This window comes from Macaca mulatta, chromosome 1 (genome assembly GCF_049350105.2).
Source record: "Macaca mulatta isolate MMU2019108-1 chromosome 1, T2T-MMU8v2.0, whole genome shotgun sequence".
In the NCBI taxonomy this organism is placed as follows: Eukaryota; Metazoa; Chordata; class Mammalia; order Primates; family Cercopithecidae; genus Macaca; species Macaca mulatta.
The window spans coordinates 214,436,933-214,454,344 of record NC_133406.1 but is presented as its reverse complement, the minus strand read 5'-3'; the positions used below and the strand labels follow the sequence as shown (position 1 = coordinate 214,454,344).

The 17,412-nt window shown below is 54.2% G+C and overlaps 1 protein-coding gene across 26 annotated transcripts in view; it reads left to right on the top strand.

Moving 5' to 3' along the window:
- The window catches only part of RPS6KA1 (ribosomal protein S6 kinase A1), a 63,385-nt gene that overhangs the window by 22,466 nt on the left and 23,507 nt on the right, over window positions 1-17,412 (top strand). For 8 of the 26 annotated variants that reach the window (XR_013405378.1, XM_077967365.1, XM_077967455.1 and 5 more), the window contains exons 2-6: window positions 1,390-1,434; window positions 11,422-11,538; window positions 11,745-11,826; window positions 16,019-16,099; window positions 16,266-16,345. Coding sequence is in view for 24 of the 26 variants with exons in the window: in XM_077967365.1 (XP_077823491.1) it covers window positions 1,390-1,434; window positions 11,422-11,538; window positions 11,745-11,826; window positions 16,019-16,099; window positions 16,266-16,345 (405 nt within the window). In the remaining 2 variants the exon portion in view is untranslated. Of the gene's footprint in view, window positions 1-1,389; window positions 1,435-3,130; window positions 3,197-4,136; window positions 4,195-7,057; window positions 7,167-7,304; window positions 7,703-9,179; window positions 10,593-11,421; window positions 11,539-11,744; window positions 11,827-15,216; window positions 16,100-16,265; window positions 16,346-17,412 lie in introns of those variants that run through there. The other 18 variants (XM_077967402.1, XM_077967354.1, XM_077967440.1 and 15 more) reach the window with 8 other exon arrangements.

Here is a 17,412-nt window from a genome sequence, read left to right as displayed (position 1 = left end):
AGGTTACTCACCTCACATCACACAGGAAACAGATGGGCTGGGTTTGACACACCCCAGCGTATTTAATAACCACCTGAGAGTGAAGTCTGGGGGCTGGAAAAGGCAAGACTGACCAGAGAGGGGCTCTGGGCTCTGGGCTGTCATTCAGCTGACCTTTTTTGAGCACCTCCTGGATTTGGGACCAGATTTTTAATCCCCACTCACGAGTTGTGTGACCATAGGCATCATCACTAGGTACCTTCAGAGCCTCAGTTTCCTTCTCTGCCAAATGGGGCCAGGGCCTCCTTCCCAGGGCTGTCGTGAGGATTAAATGGTGCCACAGGACCCAGGTGCAGTGGCTCATGCCTGTAATCCCAGCACTTTGGGAGGCTGAGACGGGCGGATCACCTGAGGTCAGGAGTTTGAGACCAGCCTGGACAACATGGTGAAACCCCGTCTTTACTAAAAAAAAAAACAAAAATTGTATTTTTAAAGCCAGGCATGGTGGCACATGCCTGTAATCCCAGCTACTTGGGAGGCTGAGGCAGGAGGATCACTTGAACCTGGAGGCAGAGGTTGCAGTGAGCTGAGATTGCACCACTGCACTCCAACCTGAGCAACAGAGCAAAACTGTGTCTAAAAAAAAAAAAAAAAAAGAAAATGATGCCACAGGTGCGAGGCACTGAGCCCACTGCCTGCCATGTGGCAGAGGCTTGGAAGAGAGCAGCTGTTAGCACCAAGCCCTCATGTCTGCCCTCCCGGGACTCCCCGTCTATTAGGAAGGGCAGGCCTGTGTGTAAATAGTCTCTGCAGTGTGACAAGTGCTACAATGAAGGCTGAAGTGGAGGCAGCAGTCATTCTGCCTGGCACGGTCAGGGGAGGGGTCCTAGAGTGGGGCAGGGCAAGGATAGTAGCCATCATCTCTGGGTTGCACACTTTCCCAGACTTTGTCTCCTTCTACCCTTGCAGCAACTCTGGGAAGTCAGTGTAACTACCCCACCCCATGTTACAGATGGGGAAACTGAGTCCTCTAACAGTTGACTAGTTTGTACAAAGTTTGTATCTGGTAGAGCTGGAAGCCACACATGACCCTTCCTTTCTCCCTGGGAGGAGGTGACATTTGAACTAAGTCTTCAGAGATGAAGTGTTTGCCAGGCAGACAGCATGAGGGTGAGAATGCTGGCCCCTGGGAATGTTCTGCCTGAGTCATGAGGGGCCATTGCCACAATCCTTGGTTTCTGTGCCCTCACCGTGAAAGTGGAGGTGGAGGGACCCACCCAGGACTCCTGCCCCACCACCATGGCCTCCATGGCTATTGGGAGCAGCTAAGGATGGGGGTGCCCCATGAAGTCTTTCTCCCAAGCGTGTAAGTTCTGACAGTGCTCCCCCAATCTCCTTTCTCTTTTCCAGAATGGACAGACTTCAGGGGAAGAAGCTGGACTTCAGCCATCCAAGGTGAGGACCAGGGCCAGCACCCTGGGCGAGGGGCTGTGGAGGGTCCTGTTTGCATGGCCTTGGAGGAGGTTGAGGGCCCCAGCCTCTAGCCCCTTTGCCCAGCTCAGCTGTCCTTCTCAGGGCCCACCGAATCCTTGTGGCAACCTTGGGCATAGAAATCACTTGTTCCAACCTTCCTATTTTGTAGGTGAGGCAACTGTGGCCCAGAAAGGGTCAGGAGCAGAATCCAGGTCAGGGCTCTGGTTACCTGTTACCCAGGCCAGGATGTGCCTGTGGTTTATTTACTCATGGAATTCATGCTGGCTCTAAGGAGTGATGGGAGGGGCTTAGGCCAGCTGTGCTGCTCCTTTTGGTAGAGCTGTGCTTGTCAAAAGCCTAGAAGTGAGCATCTGGGCACGTGAGCTGAAAAGGGGGTGCTGGTGGCTTCTCAAGGCTAACCAGGCCCATTGCCTGGCATGTGGCACTCATGGCATTTCTTAGGGCTTCCACTTCCAGTCTGGGGCTCATTCCCTCACCCCTGCTATCTCTGCTTCCCCTGGGCCCCTTCCTGTAGCTCCCTACCCCCTGTTGCAGGTTTTGTGTGTTGCCAAAAGCACCAGGGACTAGGTGACAGTGTGTGACCTTGGGGAGGTTCCTTGTACACTCTGGGCCTTGGCTTTCTCATCTCTATATTGGAAAAGACCACATCCCCTTCACAGGGTGGCCGTGAGGTCATAGGAGATGCTGGCCATGGAGGGTCTTTGGAAGCTGCCTAGGCAGGGACAGAGCATGGACTCTGGTGTTAGAGCAAATCTGGGTTCCAGTCCTGGCTCCATCCCCACCATTTAACCAGAAGCTCTTCTCCCTTCTGAGTCTCAGTTTCCTGAGCTGTAAGTTGGGGAAATAGTGCCTATCTCACAGGAGCAATGTGAAGGACGATGAGGTAGTAACTGCCTGGCACATGGCAGCTTTGGTGCCAGCACCGAAAATGTCCTTGTATATTGCTCAGCTCAGCTTCCTGCCAGTGGCCCCACCTTCCAGACCTAGGTTGTCTTGAGCACCAGACCTGCCATAAGCTTGACCTTTGAGATGGATTCAGAATTAGTCCTGATGTTTACCTTGACTTAGCTTCCTAAGATGAGGTGACTGAGCTGGGTAGGGTAGGGCAGGTGAGGGAAGCAGGCTCCCACCCTCTTCTCTGTGGGTTGCTGTGGCAACCTTGGACCAGCAGAGGCCAGTAAATAGTGTGGACTGGGCCCCTTGGTTTATCTCAGCCCATGTCTGCAGAATCTCCTCCCACAAAGTAGCTACCTCTCGTTGCCTAGTAACAAAATGAAGAAGCTGTAGGTTCCCAGTGAAGAAACAGGGTGTTCAGATCTCAGGGCTGAGGTTCTGGGGGTTGCAGAGGAGCTTGCAGCATTTAGGGACCTGTGCTGAGTACAGCTTCTCACCTCAAGAACTGGAGGGGCTGACTGGGAGACGGTAGGAGCTTGCCCAGGCAGGTAATCTTTTGCTCCCAAGCCTATGACTCTTGCTCTAGAGCAGAAGATCGTGGAGTGGGAAGAGAGACAGGGCTGGAGATGGTTGGGACAGGGAGTCTCGAATGCCACTTAAGGAAGAGAAAGAGTTTAACCTATGCCTAGCATCATACCAGGCGCTTTGCATTTAGTTCTCACTACATCCTTGGAGGTAGACTGTTACTATCCCCATTTTACAGATGAGAAAATTGAGGTTCAACATCACAGCTGGTGGGCAATGAAGACAAGTCTTGTTTGGCTTCAAGGTCATTCCTCATAGTCCAGAGAACCCTGAGTGCTGAAGAGGAGGAGCATTGACTTTCTGTGATCCCAAGTGGGACCAGTCCTGGGCACCTGCTCATCCATCTGTTGCCCCAGCCACCAGTGTCCCTAATGCCCACTTCTGGGCTTAATACACCAGGGGGCGCTCAAACTGTGGTCCGGACCTCATCTCTTTGTGCGGTGAAATGAGCTGGCAATGGGACACTTTATCCTAATGAAACATTCGGTGCACCCTGTTGTACACAGGAGGGCCTAAAATGAAGTCAACATCCCCCACCCTCCGGGAGCTCCCAATCTTTGGGCAGAGGGTGGAGACAGGAAAGCCGTGTGGTTTAGGCGCTATGATGGGGGGAGAGCGCAGCTGTGGGCACATAGAACCTCCGCTCTGTGCCAGGCCCCATGTTGGACAGAGATGTATACCACCACCTTCCAGGCGCCCACATTTCTCTCCATAGCATAATGAGATGAGCATGTCCCCGGGAACCCAGCTGATGGCATCTGAGTTCGGGGCTGAGTGTGAACCAGAGACATGGTCATTGCTGTGCATGGCCGAGGAAGAAGAGTTGGGGTGGGCTGTAGGGCACAGGCCATGTTCCCTGCGGAAATGGCATTTGGTTGGGGCTCGAAAGGCAGGATTTGGGCAGCTAGAGAAAGAATTGGGTCTTCCAGGTGGCAAAGAGGCAGGGAAGGGAGTCAGGGATTCTGAGTTCAGAATCCTGCACCTATTTTTTATTTGCCTTGTAACCTTGGGCAAGTCACTTGCCCTGCTGAGGCTCGGGTTCTCTCCTGAAAAATAAAAGGAGAATAAAGCCTATTTCTCAGGGCCACCTGCAAAAGAGAATGTGGTGCATATAAATTAAAGTATCTAACAGGGCTTGTGGCACAATGTTGCTGTTTAATGCTTGTTTATTTTATTCATTTCAGGCAGAAAGCGGGATTTGGGATTTGGGTTTTCGCAGCAATACTGTGGATAGCCATCAGGGTGAGAACTCTGTGGGTCCCCTCAGCACCTAGATGCATCTGGTACCCTCAGGCACACCAGAGCTCCATTTGTCCTCCCTCCCTTCCTGGGAGTGGACTGGGCATCCCAGGCCCCCTCCCCCAGCTATCTCCGGAGCTGGACCCCTTTGAAGCGCCTGCAGGTCTATTTTGAGAGCTGAGCATCTCCCCTCCCCTCCTCTCTTCCTGTTTATGAAACCCTGATCCCTCCCGGATCCCTCCTGCTCCCCTGGCCAGAGCTTAGGCAGGATGTGACTGTGGACTTCAGGGAGGCTTGGGCAGCCTCAGGTGTTGGGAGGAACTTCCCTGGGCCTGGCCAGAGAAGGCCAGCCACTGTCCTAGTACCTGGGGCCCTGTGTCTGGGCTCTGTCCTTTCAGCCTGCCCAGGGGAGACCCCACAGCAGTAAGACTAAGTAAACCTGGGAGAAGTTTTGTTTCCAGCATCCCCTTGTCTCTGTGGCCCCTTTTGCTTCTAGAAACAATCTGATAGTGGAGCATATTGTTCCAACCTTCATTTTACAGAGGAGGAAACCAAGGTTCATACAGGGAAACAGATTTGCCGGGAGCACTCAGCTAGTGAGTGGCCAGCTCTTCCTGACATCCCACCCTGCCTGCCCCCCTGGCCTTAAGCCCCTTGCTCACACAGGTCTTTCTCTACCTGAAGTGTCTTTTTTTTTCCTCCTTTCTGCCTGGCCAACACTTGTTCATCCTCAGGACCCAGCTGGGCTGCCCCTCTGGAAGGTCTTTCTTGACTTCACCCATTGGCAGATAGTCACCACCTTTGGGCACCCACAGCACCTTGGTTATGGCTGTCTCAGGATAGTTGTGGTTTTTTGGTTTTGTTTTTGTTTTGAGGCAGGGCCTCCCTGTGTTGCCCAGGCTGGAGTGCAGTAGTACAACTACAGCTCACTGTAGCCTTGACCTCCTAGGCTCAAGTGATCCTCCTACCTTAGCTACCAGAGTATCTGGGACTACACGCGCACGCCACTATGCCCAGCCAGGAGTTCAACACAAGCCTGGGCAATACAGGGAGACCCATCCTCTACAAAAAAAATTTATTTTTTTTTTTGAGACGGAGTTTTGCTTTTGTTGCCCAGGCTGGAGTGCAATGGCACGATCTGGGCTCACTACAACCTCTGCCTTCCAGGTTCAAGCGATTCTCCTGCCTCAGCCTCCCCAGTAGCTGGGATTACAGGCATGTGCCACCATACCTGGCTAATTTTGTATTTTTAGTAGAGATGGGGTTTCTCCATGTTGGTCAGGCTGGTCTCGAACTCCTGACCTCAGTTGATACGCCTGCCTCAGTCCCCCAAAGTGCTGGGATTACAGGCATAAGCCACTGCGCCTGGCCCTCTACAAAATATTTTTAAAAAATTAACCAGATGTGGTGGTGCGCACTTGTCCTCCCAGCTTACTCCAGAGGCTAAGGTGGGAGCCTGAGAGGCTGCAGTGAACCATGATTACGCCACTGCACTCCAGCCTGGGCAACAGAGTGAGACTCTGTCTCAAAAAAAAAAAAAAAAAAATGCTGGACACAGTGGCTCATGCCTGTAATCCCAACACTTTGGGAGGCCAAGGCAGGCAGATTGCCTGAGCTTAGGAGTTCGAGACCACCCTGGGCAACATGAAACCCTGTCTCTACTAAAATACAAAAAATTAGCCAGGCATTGTGGAGTGTGCCTGTAGTCCCAGCTACTCGGGAGGCTGAGGCATGAGAATCACTTTGAGCCCAGGAGACGGAGGTTGCAGTGAGCTGAGATCTCACCACGGCACTCCAGCCTGGGCAGCAGAGTGAGACTCCCTCTCAAAAAAAAAAAAAAAAAAGAAAGGCTGCATGTGTAACTGCTCCATCAGTAGGAGGCACACTTATCATCATCTCTCCATGCCAGGCCTGACCTAGTGTTGGAGGCCAGCTCCCCTTCAAGGCTGCCAGGGAGCTGTGGACCCCTCCTCACCTGCCTGGTGGCATGCTGGGAGATGTGTCTGAGGACATCTGTCCCACCTGAGGGAGGGGGTAGTGCCTGGGAGGGCCCTGCAAATGCTGCCAGCTGGGGAAGGGGCTGTTGGTGTCCGTTAGGGACAGGATTGGCAGGTGGGCTTGGCTACAGCTGGTCGGGTGGGGACCCTGGAGACCAGGAATCAGGCCCGGGGGCTCTGGGCTTCTCTTCCAGCTGCCCTGTAGGAGGAAGTAAATAAAGAGGAAGTCCCTATGCGGGGGGATGGGGCAGGGACCAAGGGATGTGGGCTGGTGGCTGTCCTCCCCCCGCCCGCCACCAGAGGCCTCAGGGCCCACACAGCCTTCAGCAAAGGCAGTTCTGAGACTGTTTCCTTCCTGTTGCCCCTTCTGGTACCCTGCTGGCCACAGAGGCTAGTGTGGACTGGGCCCCTTGGTTTATCTCAGTCTGTGTCTGGAGACTGTCCTCCCACAAAGTAGCTACGTCTCTACCTTCTTTCTTTGCATCTGAGGGACCAGGGGTTGGTAGGGAGGGTGAGCTTTGGGGCTCCGAGAGCTGCCCCAGCCTCCAAACTGGTCTGAGGAAGGTGGAGAGCAATGAGAGGCTTGGCTGAGGGAGGCATCTTTCGCAATCTCCCAGCAGCCATCCACCCGCAGACTCTGCAAGGACAGGGAAGGGAAGTCTGTGTGTGCGTGGGGGCGTGTGTTTCTGCATAGGGGTTGTCTGTGGACAGCGTTTCCGATCACTGGCCTGAGTGTGTGTGTGTGTGTGTGTGTGTGTGTGTGTGTGTGTGTTCCTGTGCTGTACTGGTGTGAGTGATGAAGTGAGACCACGTAGAAAGGGGCTGGGCCTGGCCAACCCCTGCCCCATAGCTGCCTGCTCCTCCTCTCAGACCTCTGTGAGGTCCTTGGTTGGGCTTTCTGCCCACCTTACCCATCCTGGGGCTTGGGACTGGCAACCATCTTCGGGGCAGCTGAGCAGGGCAGGACCGGGGCCACTGGTGCCTGCTTTCTGGGCTGCCATTGTGGGTGGGCCTAGCCATGGGAAGGGTGCTATGGGGGGTGGGACACAGTATCTAAGCTCTGGGCTGGACAGTCAGACAGTGGCCTTTGCTGACTTTTGCCCCACATTCTTTCAGGTCCCCCCCTCACGTGGATGTTTGCGGGTGCTGATATGCCCACTGTGTCACCGCCTTATCGCCTTGTGACTTCTGTCTCTGCTCTTGTCTGTCCTCCTTAGAGTCAGAGGACATAGGGAGAAGTGTGCCCCTGGGCCTTCCCTGGGGTCATGGGCTTGGGGTCTGCAGTGTCCCCTCTTCTGCAGAGGAGCCTGACCCATCTTCTGCCCCTCCTCCCTGCAGAGGGGGAAGTGAAAAGGAGGGGGGCCAGAGACCCTGCCTTCTGGGCCAGGAAGGCTAAAAAAAAGCAGAAGTAAGAAGAGTAACGGGGCCTTCTGGCCACCGGCCTGAGCCCCACCATGCAGACCCCGGCAGATTTCCCCAGAGTTGAGAGAGACTTGGTTCCCTGTCCCAGAAAGGTGAGCAGAAGAGTCGCCTGCCTCCAGCAGTGTCTGTCACCGTGACTGGGCAAGGAATGGGTTTGGGGGTGGCTCTGTCCCCTGGGGTTTCTGGGTGATTTCCTGCTTCTGTCCCCAGGGAGTGCTCTCAGTCAGAGGCAGACAGATGAGGTAGAGGCTCAGATCTCAGGGTGGGGTGTGCAGGTATTGCTGTGTGTCCTTGGCCCCCCCTCAGTCCCTCTTTGAGCCAGGCTTTTTGCCTGTCCTGCCAGGAGGTTACACTCGGGTCTGATTTGACTGCGGCTCTCTGGTGTTTTTGTGGGGCTGTTCCACCCACTCCTCCATCTGTCAGGGAGGGTTAGGTATCTTCCCCTGAAGACAAGATTGTGTCTCCGAGGGACAGGACCTATAGTGGGAGGTCCCAGGTGGACTCTAGTACTGAAGGAGAAGGGGGTTTGGGTAGACGGGTGGGCAGGACGTGGCTCTGGCTGATTTACCTGTCCACCCTTTCCTGGCATTTGATGCCTGCTGACCCCAGGCCAGGCAGTAAGCAGGGAGGCACCTGGGTCCAAGCTAGCTCTGCCACTGTTTGCTTTGAGCCTCGGTGAGTCACTGTCTTCTGAGCCTCAGTTCCCTGTTCCTGGAATGAGGATACCAGTTTTTAGGATATGATCAGAGTCAAAGACATCAGATTGCACTCAGGAGATAGTCCTCTCAGCCACTATCTGGGCCCTCCTCAGGTCCTGGCATAGGAGGAAAATCCTAGGGAAATGGAAAACCTCAGAGGTGGGTCTGTAAGAAATACCAGAGTCCTCTCCTGAATGGTGAGAGTTTGCAGATTGTATCCCCTCATCTCTTTCCCCACCCCAGGTACAGCAGCAAGAACCCACAGTTCCGCCCTTAACCCCTTCCTGGGGATCCCTGCCCTGCTGCCTGCCTGTGTATCTGCCAGGTGTCAGACCTATCTGCCCTAGGTATTGTCAGTCTGCTTGGGGCTCGTTGCCTCTCCTGCTGTCTCTCTTTGCTGCCTTCCTGTGTCTGTGGTTGGGTTCCAATCTCTCTCGCCACTTGATAAGTGCCTGACTTCACCTGTTGGGCACATGTCACATGTTAGGTGCCTGTTGTTCATGTCCCCTTCTGTCTCTGCCTGTTGGGTTTATGTCTTCATCTGTCTCTGCCTATTGGATACATGTCCCCTTCTGTCTCTGCCTATTGGATACCTGTCCCCTTCTGTCTCTGCCTGTTGGGTTTATGTCCCCTTCTGTCATTGCCTGTTGGGTTCGAGTCACCATCTGTCTCTGCCTGTTGGATACATGTCCCCCTCTGTCATTGCCTGTTGAGGTTTGTTTTTTTTTTTTCCCAAGGCAGTCTCGCTCTGTTGCCCAGGCTGGAGTGCCCTGACGCGATCTTGGCTCACTGCAACCTCTGCCTCCCGGGTTCACGCCATTCTCCAGCCTCATCCTCCCAAGTAGCTGAGACTATAGGCGCCTGCCACCACGCCTAGCTAATTTTTGTATTTTTAGTAGAGACAGGGTTTCACCATGTAGGCCAGGATGATCTCGATCTCCTGACCTCGTGATCCACCTGCCTTGGCCTCCCAAAGTGCTGGGATTACAGGCGTGAGCCACCGTGCCCAGCCTGCCTGTTGGGTTTATGTCCCCTTCTGTCATTGCCTGTTGGGTTGGAATTCTCTTCTGTCCCTGCCTATTGGAGATGTGTTCCTTCTGCCTTTGCCTGTTGGGTTCATGTCCTCATCTGTCTTTACCTATTAGGTACATGTCCCCTTCTGTCTCTGCCTGTTGGGCTTGTGCCCCATCTGTCTCTGCCTGTTGGGTTTGTATCCTTATCTGCCTACACACATTGGGGATGAGTCTCTGTCCACCTCTGTCTGTTAGATATGAGTCCCCTCCTGCTTCCCCTTATTGGGTACACATCTCCATCTGTTTTCTATTGGATATGAATTCCTCCTGCCTCTGCCTGTTGGGTGCGTGTCCTTATCCATCCCTGCCTGTTGGGTATGTGTTCTCTCCTGCTCCTGCCTGTTGGATGCCATTCTTCTTTTTTTTTTTTGAGACAGAGTCTCGCTCTGTTGCCCAGGCTGGAGTGCAGTGGCATGATCTCGGCTCACTGCAAGCTCCACCTCCCGAGTTCACACCATTCTCCTGCCTCAGCCTCCCGAGTAGCTGGGACTACAGGCGCCCGCCACCACACCCAGCTAATTTTTTGTATTTTTAGTAGAGACGGGGTTTCATTGTGTTAGCCAGGATGGTCTCGATCTCCTGACCTCATGATCCGCCTGCCTCGGCCTCCCAGAGTGCTAGGATTACAGACATGATGGATGCCATTCTCATCTGTTTCCACCTGTTGGGTGCCTGCTTCTGCCTGTTGAGTGTCTCTCTTCATCTGCCTCCACATATGAGGCACCTGTCTTTGCCTGTTGGTTACCTGTTTGCTGTTGGGTACCTCGCTGCTGTTGGGTACCTGTCTGCTCAGCAGCTGCACTGGCAGAGGGCTTTCCCTTTGCAGACCCACAGGGAGGATGGGGGAATGGCCAGAGGGCAGCCCTCGGGCACTGAGGAGTGGGGGAGAGAGAGGAAGGGAACGTGGTGAGGGTGTAGGCCTGGTGCTGGGAAACCACAGGCCCTGAGTGATTGGCTCCCTTGGGCCGGGCCCAGCCCCCGCCCTCACCCTGCACATCCGCCTTGGTCCCGGCCACCACCGCGGCAGCCCCGGACTCTGCCTGCTCCTGCCATGGTGCCGTGGCCCTGCTGGGCGGATGGAGCAGGATCCCAAGCCGCCCCGTCTGCGGCTCTGGGCCCTGCTCCCCTGGCTGCCCAGGAAGCAGCGGCCCAGGATCAGCCAGACCTCTCTGCCTGTCCCTGGCCCTGGCTCTGGCCCCCAGCGGGACTCGGTGAGTGTACCCAGATGTCTGGTCCTGGCCTGGCTGTGTCCCTCGCAGCAGGTGCCTGGGAAGCCAGCTTAGCGTAATCTGGCTTTGGGCTGTCCTGGCCCAGGCCTGGCCCTGCGGGGTGACTGGACCCTGCCCAGACTTGCTTCCTGGGTAAGTGAGGAGGTACTTCAGGGCTTCAAGGCAATGGCAGCAGATTAGAGGGAGGGTAGAGTCCTGGAATGGCTAGGACGTGGCAAGGGGCTTCTAGTAGGTTTGTATGAAGGAAGTTTGGGAAGATGAGCCATGCAGTCTCTGGCCTTAATTCTGACCTGCCCCAGGCCAGCACTTACCAAGTTGATGGGGGAGTTTGGGTGACTCTTGGGTCTTTGTGCACGTCAGCCCTGTCCTACTGACCAGAGGGATCCCCTCATCCCATCCTGACCAGGAACGAAGGCCCAGCTCTACCTCCCCATATGAGAACAAACCTACTTCCTATTGTGGCAACCCTAAAGCAGCAGGGGGAGGGAAGCCCCACAGGCAGACCTGGGGCAGGTCTCTGGGTCTCAACCGGAGCCTGAGGTTGACTCAGCCTGGCCATGCCTGGGCATCCCTTTGGGCCTAATCAGGCCAGAGCATCGGGAGCAATAGGAGTGGTGCCTCTTCTGTTTGACCTCCCCAGCCTTTGAGGCCCTTTTGAAATCAATGACCTTGGAGGCTGGCCCTTCAGGGAAGTCGTCTGTTGGGCCTTTAGGTCTCATCTGCTGAGGTCTGGTGGGAATGGCCTTGGGCAGGGGAACTCCTGCTGCCCGGATGGGGCCCACCATGCCCACCAGCTCTGTCCCTCCATCAGGATGAGGGCGTCCTCAAGGAGATCTCCATCACGCACCACGTCAAGGCTGGCTCTGAGAAGGCTGATCCATCCCATTTCGAGCTCCTCAAGGTTCTGGGCCAGGGATCGTTTGGCAAAGTGAGTCATGAGCCCGTGGCTGTGAAGGCAACCCTCGTCATGTTAGAGGTGGGGGTCAGTGGTCACCTAGGGGCCCAAAGGATCAGAGGTCACCTTGGTACCCAGGGAGAACAAAAAGACCAGCTTGGGGCTCAGAGAAGATGGAGGTCAGCCTGGGCGCAGACCTCTCCCATCTTCTGCCCTTGCTTCCCTCTCTGCCTTCTCAGGTCTTCCTGGTACGGAAAGTCACCCGGCCTGACAGCGGGCACCTGTATGCTATGAAGGTGCTGAAGAAGGCGACGCTGAAAGGTGAGTAGGGACACCTCCCTGTGCAGAACCCAGGCTGGGCTGAGGGAGGCAGCCCAGACTTCAGGGGCCTTGGGTCTGGCAAGGGAGACGGCTCTGTCTTCAGGAGCACCTAGTTCAAAGGTGGAGAAACAGGCCTATTTCTCAGCCATCTCTCCCCACCCAGTCCCCCTCCCCCTAAGCCAAGTGCCAATGACTGGCTGTGAAGGTCTGGAAGGTGGTAACAGGGTAAATGTAATATGTTTGTCAGAGGGCAGGGCCCTCAGCTACTTAGCTGGTTAAGCAGAGGCGTTCTGACTGTTGATGCTAGCAGAGTCTGAGGGAGACCTCTGTGGCCCCTAACTCAGGGGCCTGAGAGAAGGGTGTGAGTGAAGAGGCAGGGAGCCCAGGGAGGCAGCTGGGCCAGGCGAGAGAGGGTGAGTCCAGGCAGGGCCACAGAGCTGGATGGCAGAGAGGTTCAGAAGGGAACCCTGGGCCAAGATTAGAGTTCTGGGGACTTACAAAGGATATGAGATGGTTGGTAGTGGGTTTTGGGTTGAACACTGACCCCGTGGCCTGGGAGCCCGTGTGACCACTGACCTGGCGGAGTCGCAGCCAGGTGCCCTTCCTTGACCAAGTCTCCCTTTAAATAAAAGTCACGGCCGGGCGCGGGGGCTCACACCTGTAATCCCAGCACTGTGGGAGGCCAAGGCGGGTGGATCATTTGAGGTCAGGAGTTCAAGACCTGGCCAACATGTTGATACCCTGTCTCTACTAAAAGTACAAAGAAATGAGCTGGGTGTGGTGGTGCGCCCCTGTAATCCCAGTCAGAGCCAAGTCCTAGCTGGGGAGGTCGTGGGGGCAGTAGGAGGCGTCAGCCTTAAGGATGTTATGGGTGGCTTTGGTCTCCTAAGGCCAGCCTGGTGGGGGTGGGAGTCATCCCCCAGGAGGTATGGTGGCAGCTTCAGAGGGAGGAGAAAGTTGAAAAGCCTGGGTTCCTGCTGTGAAGGGCTTGCAGGCTGGGCCGGAGAGGCTAAGCATACCCGACAGTGCGGTGCAGCCGGTGCTGAGACTGGTGTGCGTGGATATCCGACGGGCTGGGGAGCTGGGAGTGGTGGTGCAGCCTTGCAGAGGGTGGGACCAGAGGCCAAGGGGACACCTAAGGAGCGGTAAGCCTTGAAGGACGAGTGGATTTCTCCAGACCAAAAATGGTCGAGGAAGAGACCCTGGGAAGGAGAAACTGTTTGCCTGACCTAAAGTACAGAGGTGGTTTGAAAATGTAAGGTAGGCTGGGCGCCATGGCTCATACCTGTAATCCTAGCACTTTGGAAGGCTGAGGCGAGTGGATCACTTGAGGTCAGGAGTTCGAGACCAGTCTGGCCAACATGGGAAAACCCCATCTCTACTAAAATACAAAAATTAGCTGGGTTTGCTGGTTTGCACCTGTAGTCCCAGCTACTCAGGAGGTTGAGGCACAAGAATCGCTTGAACCCAGGAGGTGGAGGTTGCAGCGAGTAAAGATCGCGGCACCATACTCCAGCCTAGGCGATGAGAGCAAAACTCCATCTCAAAAAAAAAAAAAAAAAAAAAACAAAGGAAAAAGAAAATGTAAGGTGACCAAAATAGTTAACTCTGGTGTGGTCCCTGTCGTGTCTAGTGAGGAAAATACAAAAATTAAAATAGAGGAAGGGGCCCACTGATGTGAAAAGTGCTCTGAAGGGAACCAGCTCTGTAGCCCTGTGTGCTGACACAGAAGGCGTGTTGGAAGGCAGCTGCAGCTTCTACTTGTAGCAAGGGCCGAGGATTGTGTCCCGAACAAGACTCTGGAAAGACGTGCAGGAGGAGCACATTGGCCAGATCTCCTAAGATAAGCAACTGTGAGCATCAATTCTAGAATGGCAGTGACGATTGAATAGAATTCATACTAGATGGATGGACTAGTGAAGGCTTTGGGACTATGAGGCTGGAGAGGAAACTGCCGATCCAGTACATGGACCAAAAAAGCCTTTAGTTTTGCACTGTGTGTATTGCTCAGACATTTTGTCTGGTCTTAGTAAGCATTCCTTAGCCTTCCACCTCTCCTTTTAATAGAAGTCAAGGCCAGGTGTGGTGGCTCACGCCTGCAATCCCAGCACTTCGGGAGGCCAAGGTGGGTGGATCATTTGAGGTCAGGAGTTCAAGACCAGCCTGGCCAACATGGTGAAACCCTGTCTCTACTAAAAATACAAAAAAAAAATGAGCCGGGTGTGGTGCGCCTGTAATCCCAGCTACTCGGGAGGCTGAGGCACAAGAATTACTTGAATCTGGGAGGCAGAGGTTGCAGTGAGCCAAGATCACACCACTGCACTCCAGCTTGAGTGACAGAGTGAGACCCTGTCTCATAAAAAACAAACAAAAAAACAAAGGCCACATGAGAGGTCTCAGTCAAGGGATAATCAATATTGTAATAAACTTAAGTTGAAACACAGTGCCCAAAATGAACCTAAGCAGCCAAGTCCAAAAGCCTATTTTTTTTTTTTCTTTCCCAAGACAGAGTCTCAGCACATGCCACCAGGCTGGCTACTTTTTTGTATTTTTTACTAGAGACAGGGTTTCACCACGTTGGCCAGGATGGTCTCGACCTCCTGACCTCATGATCTGCCTGCCTTGGCCTCCCAAAGTGCTGGGATTACAGGCGTGAGCCACCACACCTGGCCCTAAAATTTGCATTTTTTTTTTTGAGATGGAATCTCACTCTGTCGCCCAGGCTAGAGTGCAGTGGCGCAATCTCGGCTCACTGCAACCTCCGCCTCCCGGGTTCAAGCCATTCTCCTGCCTCAGCCTCCCTAGTAGCTGGGACTACAGGTGCCGCCACCACGCCCGGCTAATTTTTTTTGTATTTTTAGTAGAGACGGGGTTTCACCGTGTTAGCCAGGATGGTCTCGATCTCCTGACCTTGTGATCCGCCCGCCTCGGCCTCCCAAAGTGCTGGGATTACAGGCGTGAAAAATTTGTATTTTTAATGCAGACAGGGTTTCACCGTGTTGGCCAGACTAGTCTTGAACTCCTGACCTCAAGTGATCCACCTGCCTTGGCCTCCCAAAGTGCTGGGATTACAGGCATGAGCCACCCCCGGCCCAAAAGCCTGTTCTAATCACACTAGAAAAATCAATAGGCCGGGCGTGGTGGCTCAAGCCTGTAATCCCAGCACTTTGGGAGGCCGAGACGGGCGGATCACGAGGTCAAGAGATCGAGACCATCCTGGCTAACGTGGTGAAACCCCGTCTCTACTAAAAAAAAAAAAATACAAAAAACTAGCCGGGCGAGGTGGCGGGCGCCTGTAGTCCCAGCTACTCGGGAGGCTGAGGCAGGAGAATGGCGTAAACCCGGGAGGTGGAGCTTGCAGTGAGCTGAGATCCGGCCACTGCACTCCAGCCTGGGTGACAGAGCGAGAGCAAGACTCTGTCTCAAAAAAAAAAAAAAAAGAAAAATCAATAAAACATGATACTTGGTGGGCTTCAATAAATTTAGAAGGCAACCTGAAAAAGAGAAGAGTGCTCTGAAGGAGAAGCACTGTAGGAATCCAGAAGGCCCTAACTCAGCTTGGCAAATTAGGGAGTGCTTCCTAGAGGAGGTGAGGCCTAAGCTGAGCCAAAGAACCTGCTGAGAGTCAGAACTGCCCGACAACTTTTATTCTTTAAAAAAAAAAAAACATATATGAAGGGTGCCCGCCTAGACCCATGGATCGGGATTTTAGGCCCAGGGAATCTGCCTCTCTAGCTCCCCAGGTAGCCGTTCTTACCAGCCCTGACTGGATTTTGGGAATTTTTATGCCAGATGGAAAGCAGGGCTGGTGAAGGCGTGCCAGGGGGAGGTGCAGAGGCAAAGTCTGAGGATGTGACAAAACAGAGCACCTGGGGAGCAGGTTGCTCAGACTGGCTGGTTAACAGGCCTTGATGGGGCGTGGTGGGAGAAGGGACCAGAGAGAAGGGCAGGGTGCCAAGGCCCCAGCTGTGGGCACTGCTGTGAGGGGTGGGAGCAAGGAGCCAGCCAAGGAGCCAGAAACAGACTGGGAAGGAAGAAACCTGAGGATTGAGTGTCCCCAAAGCCCTGGGTGAGGGGGCCTTGGGAGCTCAGGCCTGGAGGAACAAGTGGAAAAGAGATCCCTTAGCGGGGGCTTGGGAGTGACTGTGTTGAGTGTCTAGACTACTGGTGACTTCCTTTCTCGTCTGGCCAGTACGTGACCGTGTCCGGACCAAGATGGAGAGAGACATCCTGGCTGATGTAAACCACCCATTCGTGGTGAAGCTGCACTATGGTAAAGCTGCAGGCCCTATCTGAGCTCCTCCCCTACCCATCTTTCACCCTTGCCTGTGGTCTGTACACTCTCCCACCGCCTGCCTGGTAGGCCAAGGGAGCCAGGGCTGAAGGGGCAGGTCGTAAGGCCCGGGTGACTCTACCATTGCCTTTCTCCCTCTCCCCAGCCTTCCAGACCGAGGGCAAGCTGTATCTCATTCTGGACTTCCTGCGTGGTGGGGACCTCTTCACACGGCTCTCAAAAGAGGTGAGCTGACATCTACTGCCAGAGGGCCCCGGCATGGAGCTGGGGGACAACAAGGTCTCCCATCCCAGGGCCCTGTACAGAATGTGTTCAGATGGCTTGAATCTGGAACCACCCAGGCCTACCTAGCAGCCCCTGGCCCGGGAAATACCATTCACCCTCGGATGGAGGCCATACGCTGGCAAGGTCTCTGAGAGTTTCTCCCAAGGAAACTCTGTGGAGCTAAGGGTTCCTCTCACCTCCGCACCTGCATTCTTCCAGGGCTGCTCTGAGCAGAGGTGTGAAGATAGGGGAGAAGCCCAAAGTCACCCAGAGAGCCAGACACTTCAGCAGTCATCTCCCATATGTCATCCAACAGGATTTTGAACCAATATAAAAGGATTTGAGGCTGGGCGCAGTGGCTCACACCTGTAATCCCAGCACTTTGGGAGGCCGAGGCGGGCGGATCAGGAGGTTAGGAGATCGAGACCATCCTGGCCAACATGGTGAAACCCCGTCTCTACTAAAAATACAAAAATTAGCTGGGTATGGTGGAGTGTGCCTGTAATCCCAGCTACTCAGGAAGCAGAGGCACAAGAATCGCTTGAACCTGGGAGGCAGAGGTTACAGTGAACCAAGATCGTGCCACTGCACTCCAGCCTGGTGACAGAGCGAGACTCCGTCTCAAAAAATAAAAAAAAAAAAAGATTTGAGCTAGAAAATGGGGTCATTCATACAATTCAGACTTTAAAGAGAATCTAGCCTTTTTTGTTTTTTTTTAATTGTAATTTTTTTTTTTTTTTTTTTTTTTTGAGATGGAGTTTTGCTCTTGTCACCCAAGCTGGAGTGCAATGGCAGGGTCTCAGCTCACTGCAACCTCCGCCTCCCGGATTCAAGCGATTCTCCCGCCTCAGCCTCCCGAGTAGCTGGGATGACAGGTGCATGCCACCATGCCTGGTTAATTTTTGTATTTTTAGTGGAGATGGGGTTTCGCCATGTTGGCCAGGCTGGCCTTGAACTCCTGACCTCAGGTGATCTGCCTGCCTCAGCCTCCCAAAGTGCTGGCTGGGATTATAGGTGTGAGCCACGGC